A 20,900-nucleotide genomic window follows, 5' to 3' on the forward strand; every position below is an offset into this window, starting at 1 on the left:
ACCAGTACTCTAGAGCTGAAGTGACAAGTTGATTGTTCAAATAGATGCTTTAATATGAGTTGGGCAATTTTTTAAAGCAAAAATGCCAACAAAACAAGCAATTTGAAAATGTTAGTTATTTTTAACATTTCTTTGATATAATAAAGGATTAACCAAAATGAAAATAACTGTCAGATGTATTGTTGGTTTCAGGTTTACAGTTCTCCACCTTTCCCCAGCTGTTTCATTTTAATTACTTAACACAGAAAAAAATTTAAGCAATATGATCAAACACAACCCTACAACAACCAATATAAACTATAACAATGTTGGTCTTAAAGATTATCTAGTTGCATTTGGGTGACCTAAATGATATGCAGTAAACCTTAAACCTGGGACTTTTGGGGACCTCTAGGTGGTTGCCCACTTTGCCCGGCTGGTAATCCATCCCTGACAAGACACTATTGATCGTGTTCTTATTTTTTGGTTTAAACAAAATAAAATTTCCTCTTTTATATATTAAAAGATGATTTGATTTTGTCTTTCTTCCTGGCAGTTAGAGTATGTCACTCAGTTGTGTTTTCAGGTTGTGTGGTGCCTGTTTGACACATGTATAACTTGAATAAAGAAAAAAAGTATAGAGTAGGTCTAGTTAATCACAGTTTTGATGTGGCATGTTACATGTTCATACAGCTAAAATGGACAAGAGTATTTCTTAGTGCGACTATTGCAAATTTAATGTTGGTGATAAGACAGATTTTTTATGTTCATACTTCTTTAGATAACTAACCAAACAAGCATAAGATTCACATGTGAAAAATAAAAAAAAATACAAACAATTTCTTCACATAAAAATTTATCAATATCTGATTCTTGCCTTTTTTCTTGGTTTGGTCATAAGAGACATTATTTGCTATACAAGAGATACATTAATACTGAGAGTACAAAAAAACAGTCATATCTGATTATGTGAGAGGAAAATTATGAACGTCAATCTGCAATGGCATCAGCAGTTACAGTTAGTGCATATTTCTCATGAACAGTAACAGTGAAGTGTAATGAAGATTCTGCTGCAGGGAGGCAGACAGATTCTCTGCAAAGCTCCTTAGGAGAAAGGCTTCACAATCTTCATTGAGATGTAATTCTGTGGAGAAAGAATTCATTTCAGAGTTACTACATTTAAATGGCTATTTAAAAACAAATCACTTAAAATGAAGCTGTGACTGAATATTTAAAGTGTTTTAGACAAAATATCTCCCCTGTTACGACAAAACTGCTGTTTCAGAAAATTCAAATAAAGATAATTATCAGCAAACTGAGTGAGCTCACAGGTAGGGAGTAGAACAGAATCCCAAGGAACAGGATCACCAACAGAAGAAGAATCACTCCAATGAAAATCCATCTGAATCTGCGCCAAACTATGAACTTCATGGTCTTGCAAGGGTTTGTGAACCAGAAGAAAGACGTGTCAGGGCGACTGTTGAGAAGAGACATTATGTAAATTTGTGTAAATTGTGTTGCATTCATAGTCTTGTTTTAAAGAGCTATATTTCTTACTTAGGTGGGTCCAGTTTGGGATTCATGTTGGGCTCATCTCTGCCTTTCCCAGCAGGTCTCTCCTCCATCTCCTTCTCCTCCACTATTTCCAAGGTCATCTCTACTTTCCCCTGCAAAATGTTGAAACACATTCTTAAACAGGAACCATGAGAAAAAAATAATAATTTAACTAAGGATTGTCCAGCAGATATAAACATACACCAATCACATGTTTCCCATCCTGCTCGATCACACATGGCCACCAGCCTCGTACAGACTTCTGGGAGAAGAGTGAGTTTGGTAGTGGTTTTTTGGAGGAGGCTGAGCCTGCCATCCCTGGCAACATCTTCAGGCTGCACTTCTCTGGGGTCTTAGCAGGGGGGATCAGATTGAGTAGGTCCAGCTCAACTGAACCTGTAACAGAAATATGGATAGAAAATTAGTATATGTCTTCCTGGCGCATAGATACAGTAGATCTTTCAAGCTTTTCACTTTGTTTTGTCATGGTAAATGTGCTTAATAATGATGATGCTGTTTCACCTAAGTAGTCATCCAAGGAGAATTTGTCATTGTCCCATATCTGGATGATCAATTTAGGAGGAATCCTAAATTCTGTTTTGTCCAGATTCCAAAAGTGTTCCTGTTAAAAGACAGACACTTAATTCATATCATTATTTGCCATCATACCATCACAATGAAAATTATATGGTTATGAACAACTACTTGATGCTTTGTTCCTGATCCATGATCTCACTCACTTTCCTTGAGACGACACACAGCTGCTCTGCAGGCAGATAGTCAAACCCAAAGATGAACCTCCAGTTGAAATTTCCATCACCATCTAAGGATCTGTAGTGGACATCAGTCTTCTGCTTGTCCTCCTCCATTCCTGGCATCCATCTAGGAAACATGGTAATGTTTTATTCAGATTGGCTACTTGTCACTTGTGTTGTTTGTACCAATAAATGATACAAATAACAGGTAGGAAAAGTTTTGTACCCTTTAACATAGATGTCACTCATGTTTTCTCCAGTGATGCTTGTTTCATCCAGGATGACATCAGTTGTGTTCCAAATGATGGCCCGCAAGAAGTACCTGTTTCAAATATACCGTTATATTTCACCCCTCAGTGCGTTATTTTAAAAGATTTTTATTTTGCACGGACTTTCTTACTTCTTGGCTTTGCGTGGAGTGATATCACATGGAGGCCCTGGCAAGCCGAGGTTCTTGGGAAAAATGTCTACCCACATTTGAATTTGTCCCTGCATTCGTGGAAAAGGATGCCACTTTTACTCAAAGCTATCACACCACAGCATTAAAAAGTTGATTTCACAGAGCAATAATTGTAACTCTAAAATGAACACAGTGTTATTGCTGTTGTTTTAACCTGGGACAGGTTGGGTTGGTGGGAGCTACACAGGGTTCTGGTCTCCACATGCTCTGGTACCAAGCCGTGGTCCCTGAGGACATGCAGAGCCAGCCTTTCTCTGGCTTGGCCCATGTGCGAGTGGATCACAGTGTTTGCCTCTGCAAAAGTGTGGTATATCACAACAGATTGATGCATGTTAATATCAAAGATATACAACAGCTCAAATGAGAACAAAATCTCACTGTAGTATAGTCATTGCTAATTGTTTAAAATTCCACCAGACAAAATAACAAACAAAGACGTAACCAGTGAGATTACAGATGTAATAAATCTACGAATGATAAATAAAAACAAGCAGTACCAAAATCTTGCAGGTTGTATTGTTTTCCTGAGAAAGACAGTGAGCTGCCATCTCCCTCTATGCGTGGAGGAGGAACGCCCCTCACTTTAGCCACGTTCTGGAGGATCTGAGAAGGATTCAGCTGGTCTCTCCACTGATTGATCCCTGACCTGCAAAAAAAAATGTACCAACAGAGCCTTGACCATCTCAATTGACCTTAATCACAACATGTAGGTATGGTAGTGCTACACAGGTTCGGCTTTGAGAAACTAAAACACAAAGGAGAAGGTGAAGAAGTTGTTGTTCAGGTGCAGTAGATAGAAAAAGCGTACACACTTACACACAGTAAGTCTGCGGCAGGCCACAGCAGGACCGGAAACGAGACAGGAGTCTGTTCTCCAAATCGATGATGGTCTCACCCACTTTTTCATCTCTGCTCAGTAAGTCATAGTCATACACAGAGATCTTCAGGTCCTTGTCTTGAGGCAGGAAGCAGGACAGCTCAAACATCCTGTACAAAGATAGAAGACATCATATCATACATGTGTTTTATTTATGCTCTTACACAAGTTTAAAATTGGTCATCATCATTTGAATGACTGAAAAATGAACAAAAAATTCTGTGAGCAGGTCACATCACTGTCTCACCTCCCAAACTCTGGGTTAAGGGTGTTTGGTTTGTAGTTGTCTCTGTCATCCAATGTTTTCCTCCCCAATGTAATCTTAATGTATGGGTCACACTGAAATGACAACACAAAAAATACTTAGCTGCAGTACCTTCAAGCATGTTTTTCACTTAATAAAAATTAAGGGCAAACAGTAGCTGAGACTTAATTCTGGAGAGGGGTGTGTCACTAAACCAGGGTGACTGATCAGCTGCAGCTTCATATAAAACTCACCATGCCATTTGTATCCTTAGGTTGCAGGTCAATACAGCGGACAACATATATTCTGACCAGGCACTCCTGAGGTCCGCTCTCAGGAAGCTCTCTGAACTGGCGAGGTGGAGCTGGCACTCCTGGGTCATCAGGCAGTGGGTAAATCTTGAATGATCCCTGCATACCAGCAAAGAGGACGGTGCTACTAGTCATATAACAACTCTTTTTTTGGTTGGAAAGGCTCCAGACTTAAAGCCATCACATTCTCACAGACAGTTCCCCATATTCCTTTCATTTCATTAATTATTCAAGTATTTTATCAATCCATTATAAAAATACATTGTAGAAAATAAATGAAACTCTGCACTTTTCATTCTGGGTGACTTTTAACCACCAGCTGAGGAATAAGCTGCCAAAATAAATGAAGCTGATCAGCTGTCCAAAAAGTACCACATCATGAAGAGATGAAGATGTTATTCTGCTAATTTCTCCATGCCCCCCTAATGGAAGTGACTCTAAATATTCATGTATTCATATCATGCACATTAAACGCATTAAAATGCATGACATGAATGACATGATTCAAAACTTGTAGAGACAAACATAAAACCTAAAAAAAAAATATAGTAATAACTCTAAAGCTGATGATGGCTTTATTCCTGTTTCAGAGAATACACACTTCAATCAGCTTGGTCAGGACTTTTTAAACATTTTTGCTTCCATTAATTATTAACTATGCTTGCTACAGTACACAGAATGATCCAGACAACCCAAAGTGAATAGCAGTGTAAGATACAGGTGAACTGAATTAAACATTAAGGACAGGACAAAAAGGTCTGGATTTCAACTCCAGAAGTACAATATACTGTAACAAACTATTCCTACACAGATATACCAGTTATATTGTCCATATACTGTTCTTATGCCAGGTACTTGCTGAGGTGTCCCTTCCGTGAACAAATGTCTCAAGGGCTAAAACCTGTACTATTTTGTAGCTGCCAAATAATCAGTTGAAATTCACAAGTTATCCACCAGAGGGTAGTCAAAGGCTGAGAAAAGCAGTGATTGTTCACGTTACATAGCTCAGGTATAAGGACAAAACAGGCAACAGTGACACCTCCACAACATTTGGTTTAATTACCTTAAACTCTCCCACCACTGAGGGATCCTCCTCCTCATCTTCAGTCTTTCCGCGCTGAAGTTTGAAGGTGCTGCAGAAATCAGTGAGTCCCTGGAACTGTGCTACCTCCTCTAGTTCACAGTTATATACCTAGAAACCACAAAACACCATGATACAGACACACCACAGAGGGGAAATTACTTTCATTATTATGAGCTCAATCTAACTATATTTCACACCTTAGTTGCATGTTTTCTCATAACTCCCAGATTCGTTTTAATGTTTTTTGTTTAAAAACTCCTCTCTTCTCCTGATGTCTGACTGCTCATGTAAGTATCTGAGAAAAAAATCTTTTTTTTTGTTATGGATATATACTGCAGCAAACGCTTATCTCCAAAAAAGGACGAGGACAAGGTCACAACCACAAAGCTCGTAAAGCCAGCACAAACTCAAGCACAGATTAAATCAGGACATGTTCTCACCTGTAATGTGTCGTATCCCTTTTTCAAGTAGGGCCCACACTTATCCTGCTCTCCAACAGAGGCATAGAACTTACTCCACCAGTCTACTGCCTCCTCCTCCTGCACAGTGGAGAATAATCAAGTGCTTAGTGGTTTTAGAGGCGGCACGTTTCAGTATACTGTCTGTGAAAATAGGAAATCTCACCTTTTCTGTTTTCAGCTGCAAAGTGGGAAGAATACAAAAAACACATATAAATTAAAAAAAAACAAAAAAAAACAGTAGATGTAAAAATCTTGCTGCACTACTTTTGTGACTGCAGTTTTATTTACCTCAGTTTTCACGATGGGTCTCCCCTCGATATCGATTACAACATCTCCCTGAGCAGCAGCTATCATTGCCACTGCAAAGTAAATGGAAACAGATAAAATAAATCCCTGCTGTAGGCACCTGAGTGTGTTTGTATGTGTAACAGTCCATGCATGTGTGCACATACCTCTAGCAGACATGCAGACTTCATTGTTGATGCGATACGGGTCACAGCGGAACTCGTCCAGGCAGTCGATGGTGCACTGACCCACTACAGGTTTCCTACCAAAGGGCCGGTGGTCGATTACTTTCAGCACAATGGGAGGGGTGTACATCTCCTCTTTGGGAAGAAGCTAAGTAAGAAAGACAAAAATCCACATCAACAAATCTACATATTTACAGGTGCCTAAATATTTGTAATAGGATGTGCTCTAGAGAGTTTTATGGTCAGTACCACTTTGAGCAGAAGCACAGATCCAGGGAAGTTTGGGTTCTTTTTGAAGTTCTTGATTACAGCAGTTTGAACAATCTCACCACCACATTCCACTATCAAACTGGGAGAGGACACTGTGGCCAACTGGTAGGTCTTCATGTTCCTCAAACCCCAGGTCAAGACCTGTTATGAGATAAACACATAAACATAGTTATATATATGCAGATCAAAGGACTAGCATGGTGGTGGGAAATAAGTGAGAACGAAGGGAGTTACAGATGAGAAATGCAACTACAAAAAAATCTTAGGGTTGGGCTGGTCTTGTCTGATCATGTAATGTGTGTCAAGGGAATTTATGGCAAAAGGAGCAGCATGGCTTCATGGAGTACCTCAATCGCAGTGAGCTGCACCACAGGCCTGATTCCCTGGGGAACCATGTAGAGTTTCTCCCCGCGCCGAGGAGGGACCAAGGGCAGATCTCCATCATTACCCTGTAGGACAAAGCACAGCATCACCTCCTGCATATAGATTCATTGAGTCAAGTTACACTCTGTTTGTTTTTCTTTAAGTATCTTTTATACCTTGTCCTTCAGTAGGAGCTCGGCAGCAAGCAGTGCCTCCCCAGCACCGCGACCCTTTTTGGTGACTGGGAACCACAGTAGCTTCGGGGTGACAGCCGCACTGGGGTTCAGTTTTACCACAGGGGGGCATGTACAACGACCCATGGGCTCATCTTTACCCTAGTGAATAAAGTGCAGACATTCACCATGAACCCCACCTGCTTTTCTATTTTATAATTCTGTATGATGCTGTGATTTCACCAGACGTTTTTGGCAGATTCACCACATACCACTTGATCACTGTCGTACAGCTCCAAGACCACATCAGGGGGGTTGCGGGCAACTGTCTGTGGTTCTCCGTAGATTTCAATGTCCTCAAAGATGAGTGTCTGATCCCATGTGGGGTTCAGAGTGGCCCTTATGACTTCTGTGGTCTTGCTCACATGTAGGAATGACACATGAGCGTAGGGATCTGGAGGAGACCAGGGTATTATTGTGACTGAAATGACTGATGTTTAATGCCAGATTTACTTTTACTAAAATTGAATTTATTCCTCCTGATCAGGGCTGTACATTGTCTGCTTCTACTGAGCCATAAATTCACTGCTTTGTTTTTACCTGAGAAGCTGTCTTTGTCCATGGCACAGAGATTCCTCGCCTGATACACGTACACCCTCAGATGATAAAGGTGAGACCCTGGAGGGAGATCATTTCTATCAGCATGCCACCACGTAATCTCACAGGACACAATATATTTTCCAGGGTTTACAAACTTCATTAGGCAACGTTATCTTGAATTAGAACTGGTCAGGAAGTTTAAAGAAATGACACAAAGCCTTTCATCAGCGTCCGTGACCAGGAATGAATTTTATCTGACCATCTACTCACGGCTAAAGTGGCAGGAAACAGTGGGTGTGTTGGCACCAAATAGTTTGGCTGCATCCACTTTGCTGGCCTTCTCGTCAACATCAACACCCTGTTAATCAACAAAAAGCAGGGTGAGGTGCTTAAAGGAGCACGGTACATGTTTACAGTAAACATCTGAGCAAAATGAAAATGAAATTTGAAGAACAGAATGCAGAACTAAAACAAACTTACACACACACACACACACACACACACACACACACACACACACACACTGTACAGTACACTGCTCTAGTATACTTCCTGAGTTGTTTGCCAACACTGGGCAGAAATATGCACATGCAGAAGAATAATAAGAGGATATGAGTCACATGGCATGAAGTAGGTCTCGTTGCCATGACAACGCCCCTCGTTGGAGGGCATTTAAGAGTACGCATATATTTGGCAATGTTACTCAGAGAAGTTAAGTAAAACTCACTAATGCCCCTTCCAGTCTGAAGATGGCCGAGGCCCCAATGCAGTCTGATGGGACCATCTTTCTTCTCCAGCAGCGGCGGCGGAACGTGTCAGAGGAGCGCTCCTTCCTGTGGAACTTCCAGCCAATCAGGGAAGAATATTCCCAGCCTTCCCCTGGTTCTCGTCGCTTATGGAAGAGACAAGGACAAGAAAAGAATGAGAAACTAGGCTCATAACGTCTCTAAACTCTGCTCTTTTCCTCATCTACTGCTTCTTTACCTCAGTAGTAGCCACTTTATCAGATATCTTCCTCCTCTGTCTTATGAGTCTCTTCCTGCGATGGACATGGTACATTTTCTCTGCTGCAACCCAGGATTTGGGCTTATCATCAGGAGGAATGGTAACGCCGTATTCCCACCCTGATGCCAAAAGAAGCATGGACAGTATTAGACTAACACTACTACAAACATGGACATATTGATTACATATTTCAGTTTTAGTGTTCATGTCACCTCTCTCATCTACGGCTTTGTTGCTGTCAAAGCTCCACTCGTCCTCCCAGGCCCATCCAGGAGGACACTCAAACTCTTTTGGGCTCTGAGCCTTTTCTCCATTCTACACAACAAAGACAATCAGTCATTCATTTGTGTCATGTGTATCTGTATATTTGTAGAATTAAATTCTTCAGAAATTTTTTTGTGGTTCCACATTAATACACACAAAATTATTTCATTTCAGAATTGATTACTATTTTTCTGTTTGAGCTATTTAAATAAATGTTCTCAATAAAAGTTACAAATACGAATACTGCCTGATTACAGCTTCCAAATGCAAGGTTCTTACTTTTCATATTAATATTAATAATAAGACTCCAGCATTAACAGATTTTTTTGGCCACGACCATCCCTTGAGTGAAATATCTGGTTCTGTAGCTGCTAGCTGGTCTCTAACTTTGTGTTTTTAACGGAGCTGGGCAGGTAACTATCAATGGGTTTATCAGAGTTTTTTTTTTTATCTGAAAACAGCTGCCTACTACATCTGGAATGCAAGCGAATCAAAACAGTGAGGTTAAATAAAAACAAAACACTGAAGGCTGTAAGATGCTAAATCCGCCATAGATCTGAGGGAAACTGTAGAGTGGGGTGATGATTCCCTGTGGGTTCATCACATCCAGTAACCTTTTCCATATTACTCGTAATCCATTACAAATATTGAGTATGGCAGGTTTAAATTTTTTGGAGCATTGTTCAGGCAAAGTTCCCAAAGTGATGCCATAACTGTTAAAGCCCTGAAGGAAACTACTAATCAAAACCAGAAACACACTGGGCAAAACAACCCATCTGTCCTGAGTACATAAAAGCATAAAAGAAACTGATAACATTGGAAACCAGGCATGAATAGACTGAGGCTTTTTCCCTGTTATCTTCATTTCATTTCTCACACAATGTCCCAAAAGGTAAATGTGTACGTATGTTGTACCACGTCTGTGTAGGGCTCTGCAGCAGGCTTCCATTCGCCACCGGGAAAACGGGTTTCATTGTGAAAAACTTCATCCGTGAACTCTGTGTGGCCCGCGTCTGCTTCTGTCAACAGGCTGTAGAAAACACCACCACAGCACCCAAGTTGGTGAGAGGCTTTGTGACTCAGACAGTAGCTATGCAGGACCATGATAAACAGTTCAGGAAGACCAGGGTCCAGGAGCTAAAATTATTTACATGAGGCTCATGGTTCATGTAAGCACTTCAGAAGGAGGAGGCACTAATGGAGGGAAGGAGACCTCCTTCAACCAAAACACCGGCTGAAATTCTTTTACGTTTCCTGTAATTGTGTTTATAATATGGGTCCAAACTGTGGTACAAGCAATCATGATGACTGCTTCCAGTTAACAGAGGATAGTGTCGAAAAATGAACAGGATTTTGGAGTGTGTTCAACTGCACAGTGATAACAGGATGTTTGTATTTGAAATTGTACAAGCCATCACGAAGGGCTGTGTGTGTGTGTGTGTGTGGGTGTCAGCTTCTTAAACTTACCATCGCTGAGGGTCAACAAACCAGTCTTCCTCCCATTCCCATCCACGTGGTGGCAGAAAGCGTTCTTGTTTGAGTTTCACCTTTCCGGTCACGTCTGAGAATTTATGGCGACCAACTAGTCCAGTGGTTCCCCACTTTCCAAACACCTGAGCCTGGTTCTCATACTGCAGAGAGAAAACGTTGGTGTTTGGGAACAATATTCTTTACAAAGCACAGTAAAGATCGGGAAGCTGCAATCAGAAATGTCTATATGTATTTTTGAAAAATGTTTTGTGTAGCCACTGTACCATTTCGGCATACACACTGAAGCTCCCCTCTGAAAAGCTGTTGAACTTCTTCTCATGGGCAGAGAGACCGAACCACATGTTGACCCGCAGCTGAACAGGGATCTTCACACCTCTGTTTTTGTCCATGGGGTACTGACCAATTAAAAGTTATCTTTTTAGTTGTCTGAAATTTATATAAAGTGTTATGTAGGTTGATTAGTCTTGTACCTGCATGAAGATGGTCTGCGTCCTTCCACAGTGTTTGCCACAGGCCTGTTCACTGAAGTTGGAGTAGAGGATTTGGTTGGCTGGGACTCGGGCGTAAGCCACCCGTTTCTCTCTTCTCAACATCCAGATGATCACATCTGGCATGCTGTTCTGAGGCTGATGGAGACACAAACATTTCCATTACATAATTAAAGTTTCAGTCTTATCTTTTTGAGCTACATAACATTATATTTTTACTAGAAGTGGCAGTCTGGGCCCTTATAGTAAACAGTTTAACTACATGCAACCATGAAACTGCTTTTGTCCTGACCTCTTCTGCCAGCTGCTTGATTCTGTCCAACCAGTCTTCAATGTCACCCACAGTACTCTTAACATCTGTGGCCTCTTCTCTCATGAGACTGGCCATCTGTTTGATACTGTCTATGGCAGCATCGCGCAGGTTTTTCCTTTGGAGGTCCAGTGCAGTCACGTTGTGCTGGCCTTCCAGCACTGGAAGCTGGAAACTGTCAAAACAGAGACCAAAGTCAAGCAACAACAGAATTCAACCCAAACAGCCGACTGTAAATGTATTTGACCAAACAGAGCAACAACAACACTATGGATATCTAATGATAAGTTACATTGTAGCATTACTTCATTCATCAGGTCCAGTGTAGGATCTGTCTTACCTGTTAAGATCTTCAATCATGTGGTTGATGAGTTTGAGCCAAATCTCTACCAGACGTGTCTCAGACACCTTGGCTAAGATGGCTGTTTTTAAAGAAGTGAGGTGGGACTCCTAAAAATAAACCACAAAGATAGATAAAAGGAGATTATTGAGTCATATTCTCTGTGTAGATGTACAATATTTAGGCAAACACTGTGCCACTGTGTCACTGTGACTCCTTCTCACCAGTCTATCAGCGATGGAGAGGAGAATATTGACAGAGTCCAGACGATGGCTGATGTCTTCCCAGTATGAAGTGAGAATCACGACAGGCTTGGTGTCAGCCCAGGGCAGGTAATAGTAGTGATTACCTGAGGGATACAAGATAAATATACCCAGTCACTTTAAATACAAGTTGTGGAGTTTACCACATACTAAAATTTGCTGTCCATGTGGTTCTTATTCTCTGCACAACCCCTTAAAAACACAGACTTACATTCTAATTATATTGAATATTCCACTGTTATCTATTTGTTATAGTTTTTTTTAATATAATTTTCTTAAAAATGTATTTAACAGTAATTTGTTGTAGACTTCTTCTTTTCGTACCATCAAACACAGCAAAGCTGTACTGGGTGGTGGACGCCAGGGGCTTGCAGGTGGAGTCCAGCTTGTTACCATAGTTACCAATGCTGACCTCGAACTGAATTGGCTCGCCGGGCTCTTGGATCATGCATGCGCTGTGGAACACAGCACACAGAGAGTACTTCCGCCTCCGCTGGTATTTCTGCTCTCAGTTAAAAGAAGATAGGGCAGTGTTAGAAGTTAATATTGTTGTTTTCCTTCTTTTAATCGAGCACAGTTGAAAGTATCATGTCATTGACATTTTTTGTAGGGAAACTCTTAGAACCCACACTGTAATAATACTGTCAAGGAAAAAAAATAAAGCAACTTACAGTCTGACGACTTACAGATTCTAATCAGTAATTACTGTAAGATAGGTGTGCAGTATATACCTGTGCCACCAGGATGTCATCACTGGAGATGTCATCCACGGTTTTGTCAATCTTTCCATCCAGCTGAGTGGACAGCTCGACAAGGACCCTCCCCCTGTAGGCGACCCCTTCACCCTGCAACACATCCAAATGCAAAAATCTCATGTACACATATCCGTGGAGGTCTCCTGTTTATACTCAGTACTGAGGCCTCAGCACCGAGTTGACTTGGTAGCCTTACCTTGCCAAAGTTAAGATCCTCGTATGGGTCGGGCAGGCCAGTGAATTCTCTTGGGCTACCGTACATGTTGACATAGCAAGGCCCAAAAGCTGGAAGAAAACCCACCTCTGATGCTGCAGTGCTCTCTGTAACACACAGACAATCTGTTTAAAAACCAACCTGAACAGTTTCAGGGTTTATATGTGTGAAATATATGCACAAACAGAAGCACAGGTACTGTTAACTGCGCTTCTCTAACCATGACATGATTACCTTCAATCTCTCCACCAGAGGAAGACATTTTGCTCAGATTCAAGAACGTTGTTCCTATGGCGTCATTCCTGGTTAGACGATCCCTGCAAAGAGTACGCTGACATGTCAAATATGGTTGTGATAACACTGTCACTTGTGTAGCTGTGTATAAATGATTTTTTATCTCTTACCAGTCATACATAGTCAGCTTGACGCGCTCACACATGGACGGGAACTAAAAGGGCAGAAATATGTCTAAGTTTGTGCTGAAGATTAAAAAGATTTTGAAATTTGAATCATGCTCATAAGATACCTCTTATGTAATATGCATCTTTTGTACCTTGACTTGTACATTGATGAGTTGATTCCACTCTGGATTAGCATTTTTCTCAATGATTTTGGTGCACAGCTAAAACAAAAAATATTATTGCAAATCAAAATATTTACGTAGTAAGAACATTTGAAAAAAAAAAAATTTTTTCAAGACAGGAAATACCTTCTTTCCAGCAAAGCTAACTTCCAAATAGGGATCCACCAAGTTTTTCCGGTCTCCATCCCCTCCAAAGACTTGCTTTACCGTATGAACAAAGGCATCATCCACTGCAACATAAAGTAGTTTCTAAAAAGAATTTCCTTGCAGGTATTTGACTGCATTACACACCGGGGAATGCATATATGTAAATGTATTAACTTATAGGTCACTTACTCTGTGGCATATCCTCAGCACGGTAGACTTTAAGGCTCAGAGTGGCCCATCGCATTGTGATACCAGCTGGCACCAAAAGATTGCTTTCTATGTCGTCATGCTCCTCGCTTATATCTCTCCTCTCAGACTGCACCCAGGAAAGGAGAGGAGAGGAGAGGATGTGTCATGTGTTTTTAGTACTGATCTTTACTGTGTGTGTAGTTGAGGGGTATTTGATAGTGACTAAGAAGGTACTCGTACCGGTGGTTCATCTCCAGTGCCCACAACAATTATACTGACTTTCAGATAACCTCTGGCCCCTGAGCTGGAGTCATCAGGATCACTCAGAAGGAGCCACTTCCTCATTATGGCATGACCTGGACATGACGTAATATTCATAATATTCATGTTGAAATACCTACATATAATATATACAAACAAATTTTATTTTTTATGCAGCACACATTTTACATAGAAAGACTGACCTGGTTCATCATAGATGTAGCCAACATCCAACTGGGTGGAGAAAAAAAATTGAAATTTTGTCAGCCTGCTGGTGAATAAAGCCACAACACTGCGACACCAAGTTGCTACTACTGAGTGATAAATCAGTACAGGTCAAAAACAAAGCAGAGATAATGACATAGAAGCACTTGAATTGGTATACCTTGAACTCTCCCATTAGACTGTCAGCTCTGAGGGAGAAGGCGTCATAAACCTGTCAAGAAAAGGCAGCACTACAGATTGAGCAGATGCAGAAATCCTCTGATTTTAAAAGCACATGATGGATGAGGATTTTTTTTAAAGAAAGTGCATTAAAAAAAATGATCTACGCACCCGGAGACTAATGCTCTCGTCAAACAGTTCTGAGGGGAGCATGTTAACGTTGTAGAAAAACATCTGAGGGCCAGAAAAAAGCCATGAATGAATGACTGAATTTCTCCTGGCACTGGATGCACAATTCAGTCTGGTGTCAGACACACTTCATTATTGTGATTGTGACAAACATTATAGGACTTACAATCGATTAAGCTGAGGTGCTTATGCTTTGGCAAAAGCTGAGAGAAGGCAAAAGGATATGAGGTGAATGAGATACAGTAGAAAGCTGAGCACACTGCCTTCAAGCTCCACTATCACATCACTGCTGCGTATGAAAGAGAGAAATACCTCAGGAGGTTACTGAAGCTGGTGGGGACTAAGCAGCAAAGAAAGTAGGCTAGAGAACAAGCAAGGCAAAAGGCACAAGTAAGTGATCACTAATAAATTCTTTAAGGAGAGGGAGTATTTTTGCGTGGTGATGGACTTATTACCTCATCAAAGAATGGGTTATTTCCTCTTCTTATTCTTGTCCTGTGGGTATGTCCGCATGCATTCACCTTCACCACTGGTTTGATGTTGTTGCCAGGCAGCTGACGACCCTCGATAACTCGAACACGGATCTGGACAGCGCAAGCAACAGTGAGGCAGCTGAACAAACAGTGAGACAATTCCTCTGGATCCTTTTTGAAAAGGTACCATTAGTTCATTTGGGTTGACAAACAACAACTTTTTCAGTACAAACACAAAGCTGCTCCTGCTCCTACAGAAAATCATGTGTGTGAAATTGTTTGACCTGAGATTGGTCTTCATATGTTTGCAGTACGCTAACATGAGGTATATAAGTTGTATTCATTATCCCAGCCTCCACTATGTATTTACACTGATGAAACCTGCTGTCACTCATAGGATTAATGATAAGAATTCCCTCCTAAACTGGCATTTGTGATTATCCAGGAAGAGAGTAATCAAAACTCAAACAATACCTGGAAGTCCTGTGGCTTATTGGCCAAGGCTCTGTGTCTCTTACGGCTGAGACGGATTGGCTTGCGGTTGGGTTTCCCAGGCTGGTTTGGTGAAGTGGGAGCCCCCGGACCTTCACCCTGACCTCCTCCATCCATGTCTGCCTCCCCCTCATCACCCTCATCACTGCCTCCTTCACAATTAACACAAACTGTCTTCGAAACAATATTCAAAACACTATGAGCTGTTTTCTCAGCTCGATTTGTATCCAGCATAAATAGACACCAAACACCCTCTCATTGGAGAAAAGCCTACACTCTACCTGCAGAACCATGTCTGTGTCTGTTAGGGGACACCTCAAAACTTACAAGCAGATCTATAACTAGCAGTAATGACACCCAAAAATGTATTGCGCTTAGCTGAAAGACAGTTATCCCTTTCTGTAGTAGGTCCAGTATGTTGGTTAACTGTCTACTTACCAGCATCCACATGAGACATGTCTCCATCAGGCTGCTCATTTGGGTTTGGGGTGGTGTTGACAGGTGGCTCATACCCAATAAGCAAATTAATGTTTGCCTGAAAAAAAGTATGTTTTCTCAGTTAGCATAATCTTGTCTATATATGTCTGATACAAAGTGATACGTCATAGGATTCTCATTCAAATTCAGTTACTTCCTGTAGATGCCTTAGCTGAGGTCAAAAGTGTCAAAAGTGCATGGGATCTGTTAAGGATAATGTTATTCACCCCAATAGCCTGTTGTTTCTCATTGACCAAGGGCACATTCCTGGACGGGAGGGATTTCACTTGACCACTGGCCAAGTCTCTCAGAGAGATTTTTGCCGAGCCAATGAATCTGAAAAGCAAACAAATAAATGATCCTTCAGTGAGACAATCATAGGAAACAACAGCGAATGAAACATCACAGATAGACAGAAACAATTTGTTTGAAAGCACAGCAGGGGCCAGTGAAGAAGCTAAAAGAAACAATATGGCGGATGCTTTGGTTCCACAATATGTGACAAGCTTGTGCAGTTATCACATGAGAGAATTGAATGCAGTGTTTGTTACTGTAATTGTTGGTAGCTCTGAATAGTTGACAGTTTCCACTTCCCAATTTCACTTCTTCACACATTATGACATACGGGGCAACAACACCTACATTGTTACATTGTGTACCAAACAGAAGTTATGTGGTGGCAGTGATTAATAACCCTTATGGATTGCAACACATTGGGAATTTTCTAAATTTCAATTCACTGTGTAACTGAGGTCACTATTGGAAGCCATAAGGCCTTTTTAACCCCTAATAAAATCCATATCAACTACAATTACCACCTCACAGTTGTATGCCTCTGGCAACCAGTCATCATCTCCCTTCTGTTTCTGAGTTACAGCAAGAAATGGCCGGAAAAGTCTTATTTATGGTGTCACAGTGATGTTGACCTTTGACCTTCTGGATATAAAAATGCTATCACTTCATAATTTTATCTAATTAGACATTCATGAGGAATTGTGTCATGTGTAGCGTATGATTTCTTGAGTTGAGGACAAAAACATGTTTTGTGAGGTCATAGTGACCCTGACCTTTGACCACTGACCACCTAATTCTAATCAGTTTATCCTTATTTGGACCCAAAAGACCCAGTTGCATTACTAAGATCAGCCCACAGTTGCTGAAATTTATTGCCAATAAAAGTGTAATGTTCAACAAAAAGGCTTTGAAGCTCATGTCAGCCAACAACTGAGGTAGCCAAACTTTCTCATTTACAGTGCTGGGGATTTGTTATTTGTGCATATTAATAATTATTAAATCAAAATCCTGTGGAGTGTCTATCAAAAGTAAGAAATTATGTTTTCTTGCTCCACAAAAAGGTGCAACATAGTTGTTTTTCCATTGCTCTTTTTCCTGTCCAGTGGAATCTGATGATACACAGCGTAACTTAAATGCCATTGCCAAAGATTGCATTGTGCACCTACAGCCTCCATTAATGGATGAACAAAATGTTGTGGACCCATGGACCTCTCCTGACTAAGCCTTCACAAAATTGATGTACGTTGTTGTATGTAATTTACTCTGGCCTTGTAATGTTCACTATGTTGCAGACACATGGCATACAGTAGATTGTGCTGGTGGTTACGGTAGTCCTGCCTCCTGGAGTCTCTCGGGATCACAAAGCAGGCAACAACAACAACAACAACAAGGAGGAAGAGAGAGCAAACTCTACAGTTTGAGGACTGATGTGGAGATTAATTAATCGAGAAAATCAGATAGAGATGGAGGAGTTTCCTCCTGTTAAAATTGTGTTTTTCCTTGCTGCTGTTGCCAAGTGTTTACTCATGGGAGAATGTTGGGTCTATTTAAAATACATTTTAAAACGTGAAACAATGCTCTTAATACTTACGTAGTTTATATTTAACATTAAGTACTAGCAAGAACAGTGGTTTCTTTTTCCCAAAATCTTATATTACATATCAATAATTTATCATGTCAAACATTTCATCTTTTGTTTGATCAATCCTAGTGACAAAATCCACTTTGCCTGGCTAATTTTGGAGAAAGAGCCATTGTGAAGCAGCATTTTTCAAGTGAACGAATCAGAGACTTTGCTCCATGACAGGGACCAGCTGGTTATATAGGAAAATAAAATGTGCACAAGAAAAAACTAGGGAGATGGAAACAATTAACATGTACCACAGGCATGTGCTGGCGCTCTGTGCCCAGTTTAAAAATATACTGTAGAACCAAGGAGATGCATGAAAATGTAGTGTTACATAAGCAACATGAGAACAGGCACAATCATATTCACGATTATGCTCAGGAACTTCTTTTAAGTTGTGTCATTACTTTTGATTACACTGAGCTGAAAAACATTCTATTGTGTTGAGAAAGCAGGGTCAACCCTGAGGAAATCTGGAATCAGAATTCACTGTTCCTGCCTCTGCAAAAGCCACATACAAGAAATGGTTTATAGAGATCAAGATTTGTATACATAACTCTCTTGCCGAACTAGAAAACAAAACTTTGAACTCTAGTCTCAAGTATGTGGATCTGCTCCAGTGAAGAAAAAGACTTTTTAGCCACAGTGAAATAGCCAGTTGAAGATTTTCCTGGCATACTTATATATTTTCCTCTCTGTACATATCACTTTTAAATAAAGCTAATTCAGGAGTACAAAAACTTTTTTTCTCCATACAGATGGAGCAGTCTGTATCACCAGCTGGCTCATTTTGATGGTACCACAGATTAGATACCCCCGTTAGGCTGTCTGAGTCACATTCCTTTTCTAAACTTTCCTAAATTGTACACTTGGTCCCAAAGTGTTGTCTGCATTTCCAGTTGAACATTTTCCCTCCGGAGTCAGCTTGTATAAAGTTCATTTTGCAAACCATTACAGGCTGAACTACTATCAGTCACCACAGATGTGCCAGTGACAAGCCAGAGCAAGCTCTCTTATTCACCCCACTCAGGCCAAGCAGACAGTGATCATGGAAAAATATCTAAGTGCGTGCGTGGCTGAGGCAGACACTCCTCCACCCCCACCCCCACCCCTTGTGTCCCCCTCCAGATAATTTACATTATACACAATCAGTCACTAGAGTGACTGAGGGGAAATGTTATTACTTGTCTACCTTCTTGCATGCACTGCAGAAAGAAAAAATGACTCATAATGTTACCAAATACCTAACAAACTGAAAAACAACAGAACATTAAGTAGAGTAATAAATAACATATATAGCAGCCTCAGTCGACTTTAGGGAAAGGTAAAAAGGAGCAATTTTTCATTTCCTTTTAAGGCAGCATTCCTCCTGTAAGCACTGGAGTGCTGTTGTGAGGGAGACAAAGCACCTTCTTTACTGACGCTGCAAGTCTTAACATGGTCGCAGTGAGTCCTGCAGTTATACACTACTACTTCTACTCTGCTCCTTTGCAAAAGATCATAACTATTTTCAGCCTCACTGTTAGAATAAATAGTACAGGAGTTGTAATATTGGAAGTCCAGCTGCAGCTGCTAAGAAACAAGCATTATCACAAGCACAAAGTTGAATTGCTATGGTCCCGTGCAGTTTTCACTTTCAGTCATTATCTGCCCAACGCAGTGTAACATAAACGTGTTGTTTTTGGAGGGAGGTTTCTGTAATGACCTCCTTCACTCTGTCAAGGGGAAGTTGTTCTAATCCAGAAGTCTTCCTCAACTAAGGTAGGAGTGTGTTTCAAAGGCTGGTAATTTGTCATACTGGGAGGCCCACTGAGGGTCATGTATTCACTCACGCCAAAAGAAGAAGTCATGAGCACACCTGTGTGGCTTAGGACAACACAGCTTTTTCACTTAACACTAAGTAATACTTAGTTATTATAACAGGACATATGCAAATGTGACTATTTCTCTGGGATGCTTGTCGCACACTTACTTATCTTTGCCGATTGTTTCATAGTCTTTCACTACTATGTTGATGAATGACGATGCATCCAATGAGGAGCCTTTCAGATCAAATTCAAGCACCTGTAATTATGAGGAAGAGACAGCTGGAGTCACTCACCAATATACAGCAATTTCAATCTGGTAATAGCAGCTCTCAAGTCAATAAACAAATCAACATGCGGTTACTCTCACACATTGCAGCTCACTTTTAATCCCCCACTTACTTCATTCCAAACAGGATTCAATTCATTGTCAACTGCTTTGGTTTTCTTCTTTTCACCTGTAAGCACAAAAGAAAACCATATTTATGCACCTACTACATTAAAGAAAAGACACCTATCAAATACACAAACAAGCCTCTTTCCACCTAAAAAAAAAAAAAAAAAACCTTAATAAACAATTTACAATTGGGAACACAGGAACACTTAATGCACGAAGGCATCTCATATATAAATAAATAAATAAATAAAGACCAGGCCCTCTCTAGAGACAGGGTTATTCTGACCTTATAAGGATGCCATCTTTTTTTATGTAAATCACTGGGGAATGATGCATAAACTGCTGCTACATTTAAGTGCAAAACGGATTTCCAAAACCTTAAGGATGACAGAAAAGATGATAGTTTGATAGAAACTGCTTGTGTGCATGATCAGTCCCACCCAGAGAAGACTCCACAGATCATATAGCAGTTTCCCAAGTTAAAAAAAAAAAAAAAAAAAAAAATCCATAGTGTCTCTCACCTCTGAAGACAACAGCAGCTATTGGATCTGGGTTTCCAAGTTTCTTTTTGGGGATCCCACTGGCGGACTCAACAACGACCCGCAGCATTTTGAGTCCAAAACAAGAAAACAAGTCCAAATTTATTCATAGAAACAAATCATATTCCGCTGTGAGAACAGGAGCCCTCCACAAAGGGAACTGAAAGTCGCAGATGTGTTGAGGAGAGGAGCGGATACCAGAGGGCAGCCTCATTCATGAGTCAGAGGCATGAAACACACCACCCAGCTTGGGAGGTGACAAACACTCAGCAGTGCCCTGTGCAGGATAACCTACCTTTCTTATTACCTTAC

The 20,900-nt window shown here is 40.7% G+C and overlaps 1 protein-coding gene across 2 annotated transcripts; it reads right to left on the reverse strand.

Annotated features, from left to right (window-relative positions):
• Positions 1-626: 626 nt before the first annotated feature.
• On the reverse strand, positions 627-20,801 carry myofl (myoferlin like). Of its 2 annotated transcripts, XM_071480537.1 has the most exons (53): positions 20,571-20,801; positions 20,055-20,110; positions 19,820-19,911; positions 16,154-16,262; positions 15,888-15,984; positions 15,432-15,601; positions 14,940-15,068; positions 14,467-14,529; positions 14,297-14,347; positions 14,115-14,145; positions 13,891-14,006; positions 13,651-13,777; positions 13,441-13,544; positions 13,285-13,353; positions 13,136-13,179; positions 12,966-13,048; positions 12,714-12,838; positions 12,494-12,607; positions 12,087-12,264; positions 11,724-11,848; positions 11,500-11,609; positions 11,142-11,334; positions 10,832-10,987; positions 10,625-10,756; positions 10,338-10,501; positions 9,786-9,900; positions 8,819-8,921; positions 8,586-8,725; positions 8,329-8,493; positions 7,872-7,959; positions 7,602-7,679; positions 7,274-7,455; positions 7,005-7,163; positions 6,813-6,914; positions 6,445-6,606; positions 6,178-6,343; positions 6,014-6,084; positions 5,889-5,903; positions 5,705-5,803; positions 5,244-5,372; positions 4,124-4,279; positions 3,873-3,964; positions 3,565-3,735; positions 3,246-3,394; positions 2,903-3,042; positions 2,689-2,777; positions 2,515-2,610; positions 2,274-2,415; positions 2,056-2,155; positions 1,736-1,929; positions 1,537-1,646; positions 1,309-1,456; positions 627-1,123 (listed from the first exon to the last, which is right to left on the reverse strand). In XM_071480537.1, exons 1-53 carry the CDS (start codon positions 20,656-20,658, stop codon positions 1,085-1,087), a joined length of 6,126 nt encoding a protein of 2,041 aa, XP_071336638.1. In that variant the 5' UTR covers positions 20,659-20,801; the 3' UTR covers positions 627-1,084. The 2 variants fall into 2 exon arrangements, with proteins under 2 accessions (XP_071336638.1, XP_071336639.1); XM_071480538.1 differs by lacking the exon at positions 5,889-5,903 and having other exon boundaries at positions 5,999-6,084.
• Positions 20,802-20,900: the final 99 nt, after the last annotated feature.

Source organism: Trachinotus anak, unplaced genomic scaffold (assembly GCF_046630095.1).
Source record: "Trachinotus anak isolate AG129_WGS33_773 ecotype Australia unplaced genomic scaffold, CSIRO_AGI_Tana_v1 ptg000007l, whole genome shotgun sequence".
Lineage (NCBI taxonomy): Eukaryota > Metazoa > Chordata > Actinopteri > Carangiformes > Carangidae > Trachinotus > Trachinotus anak.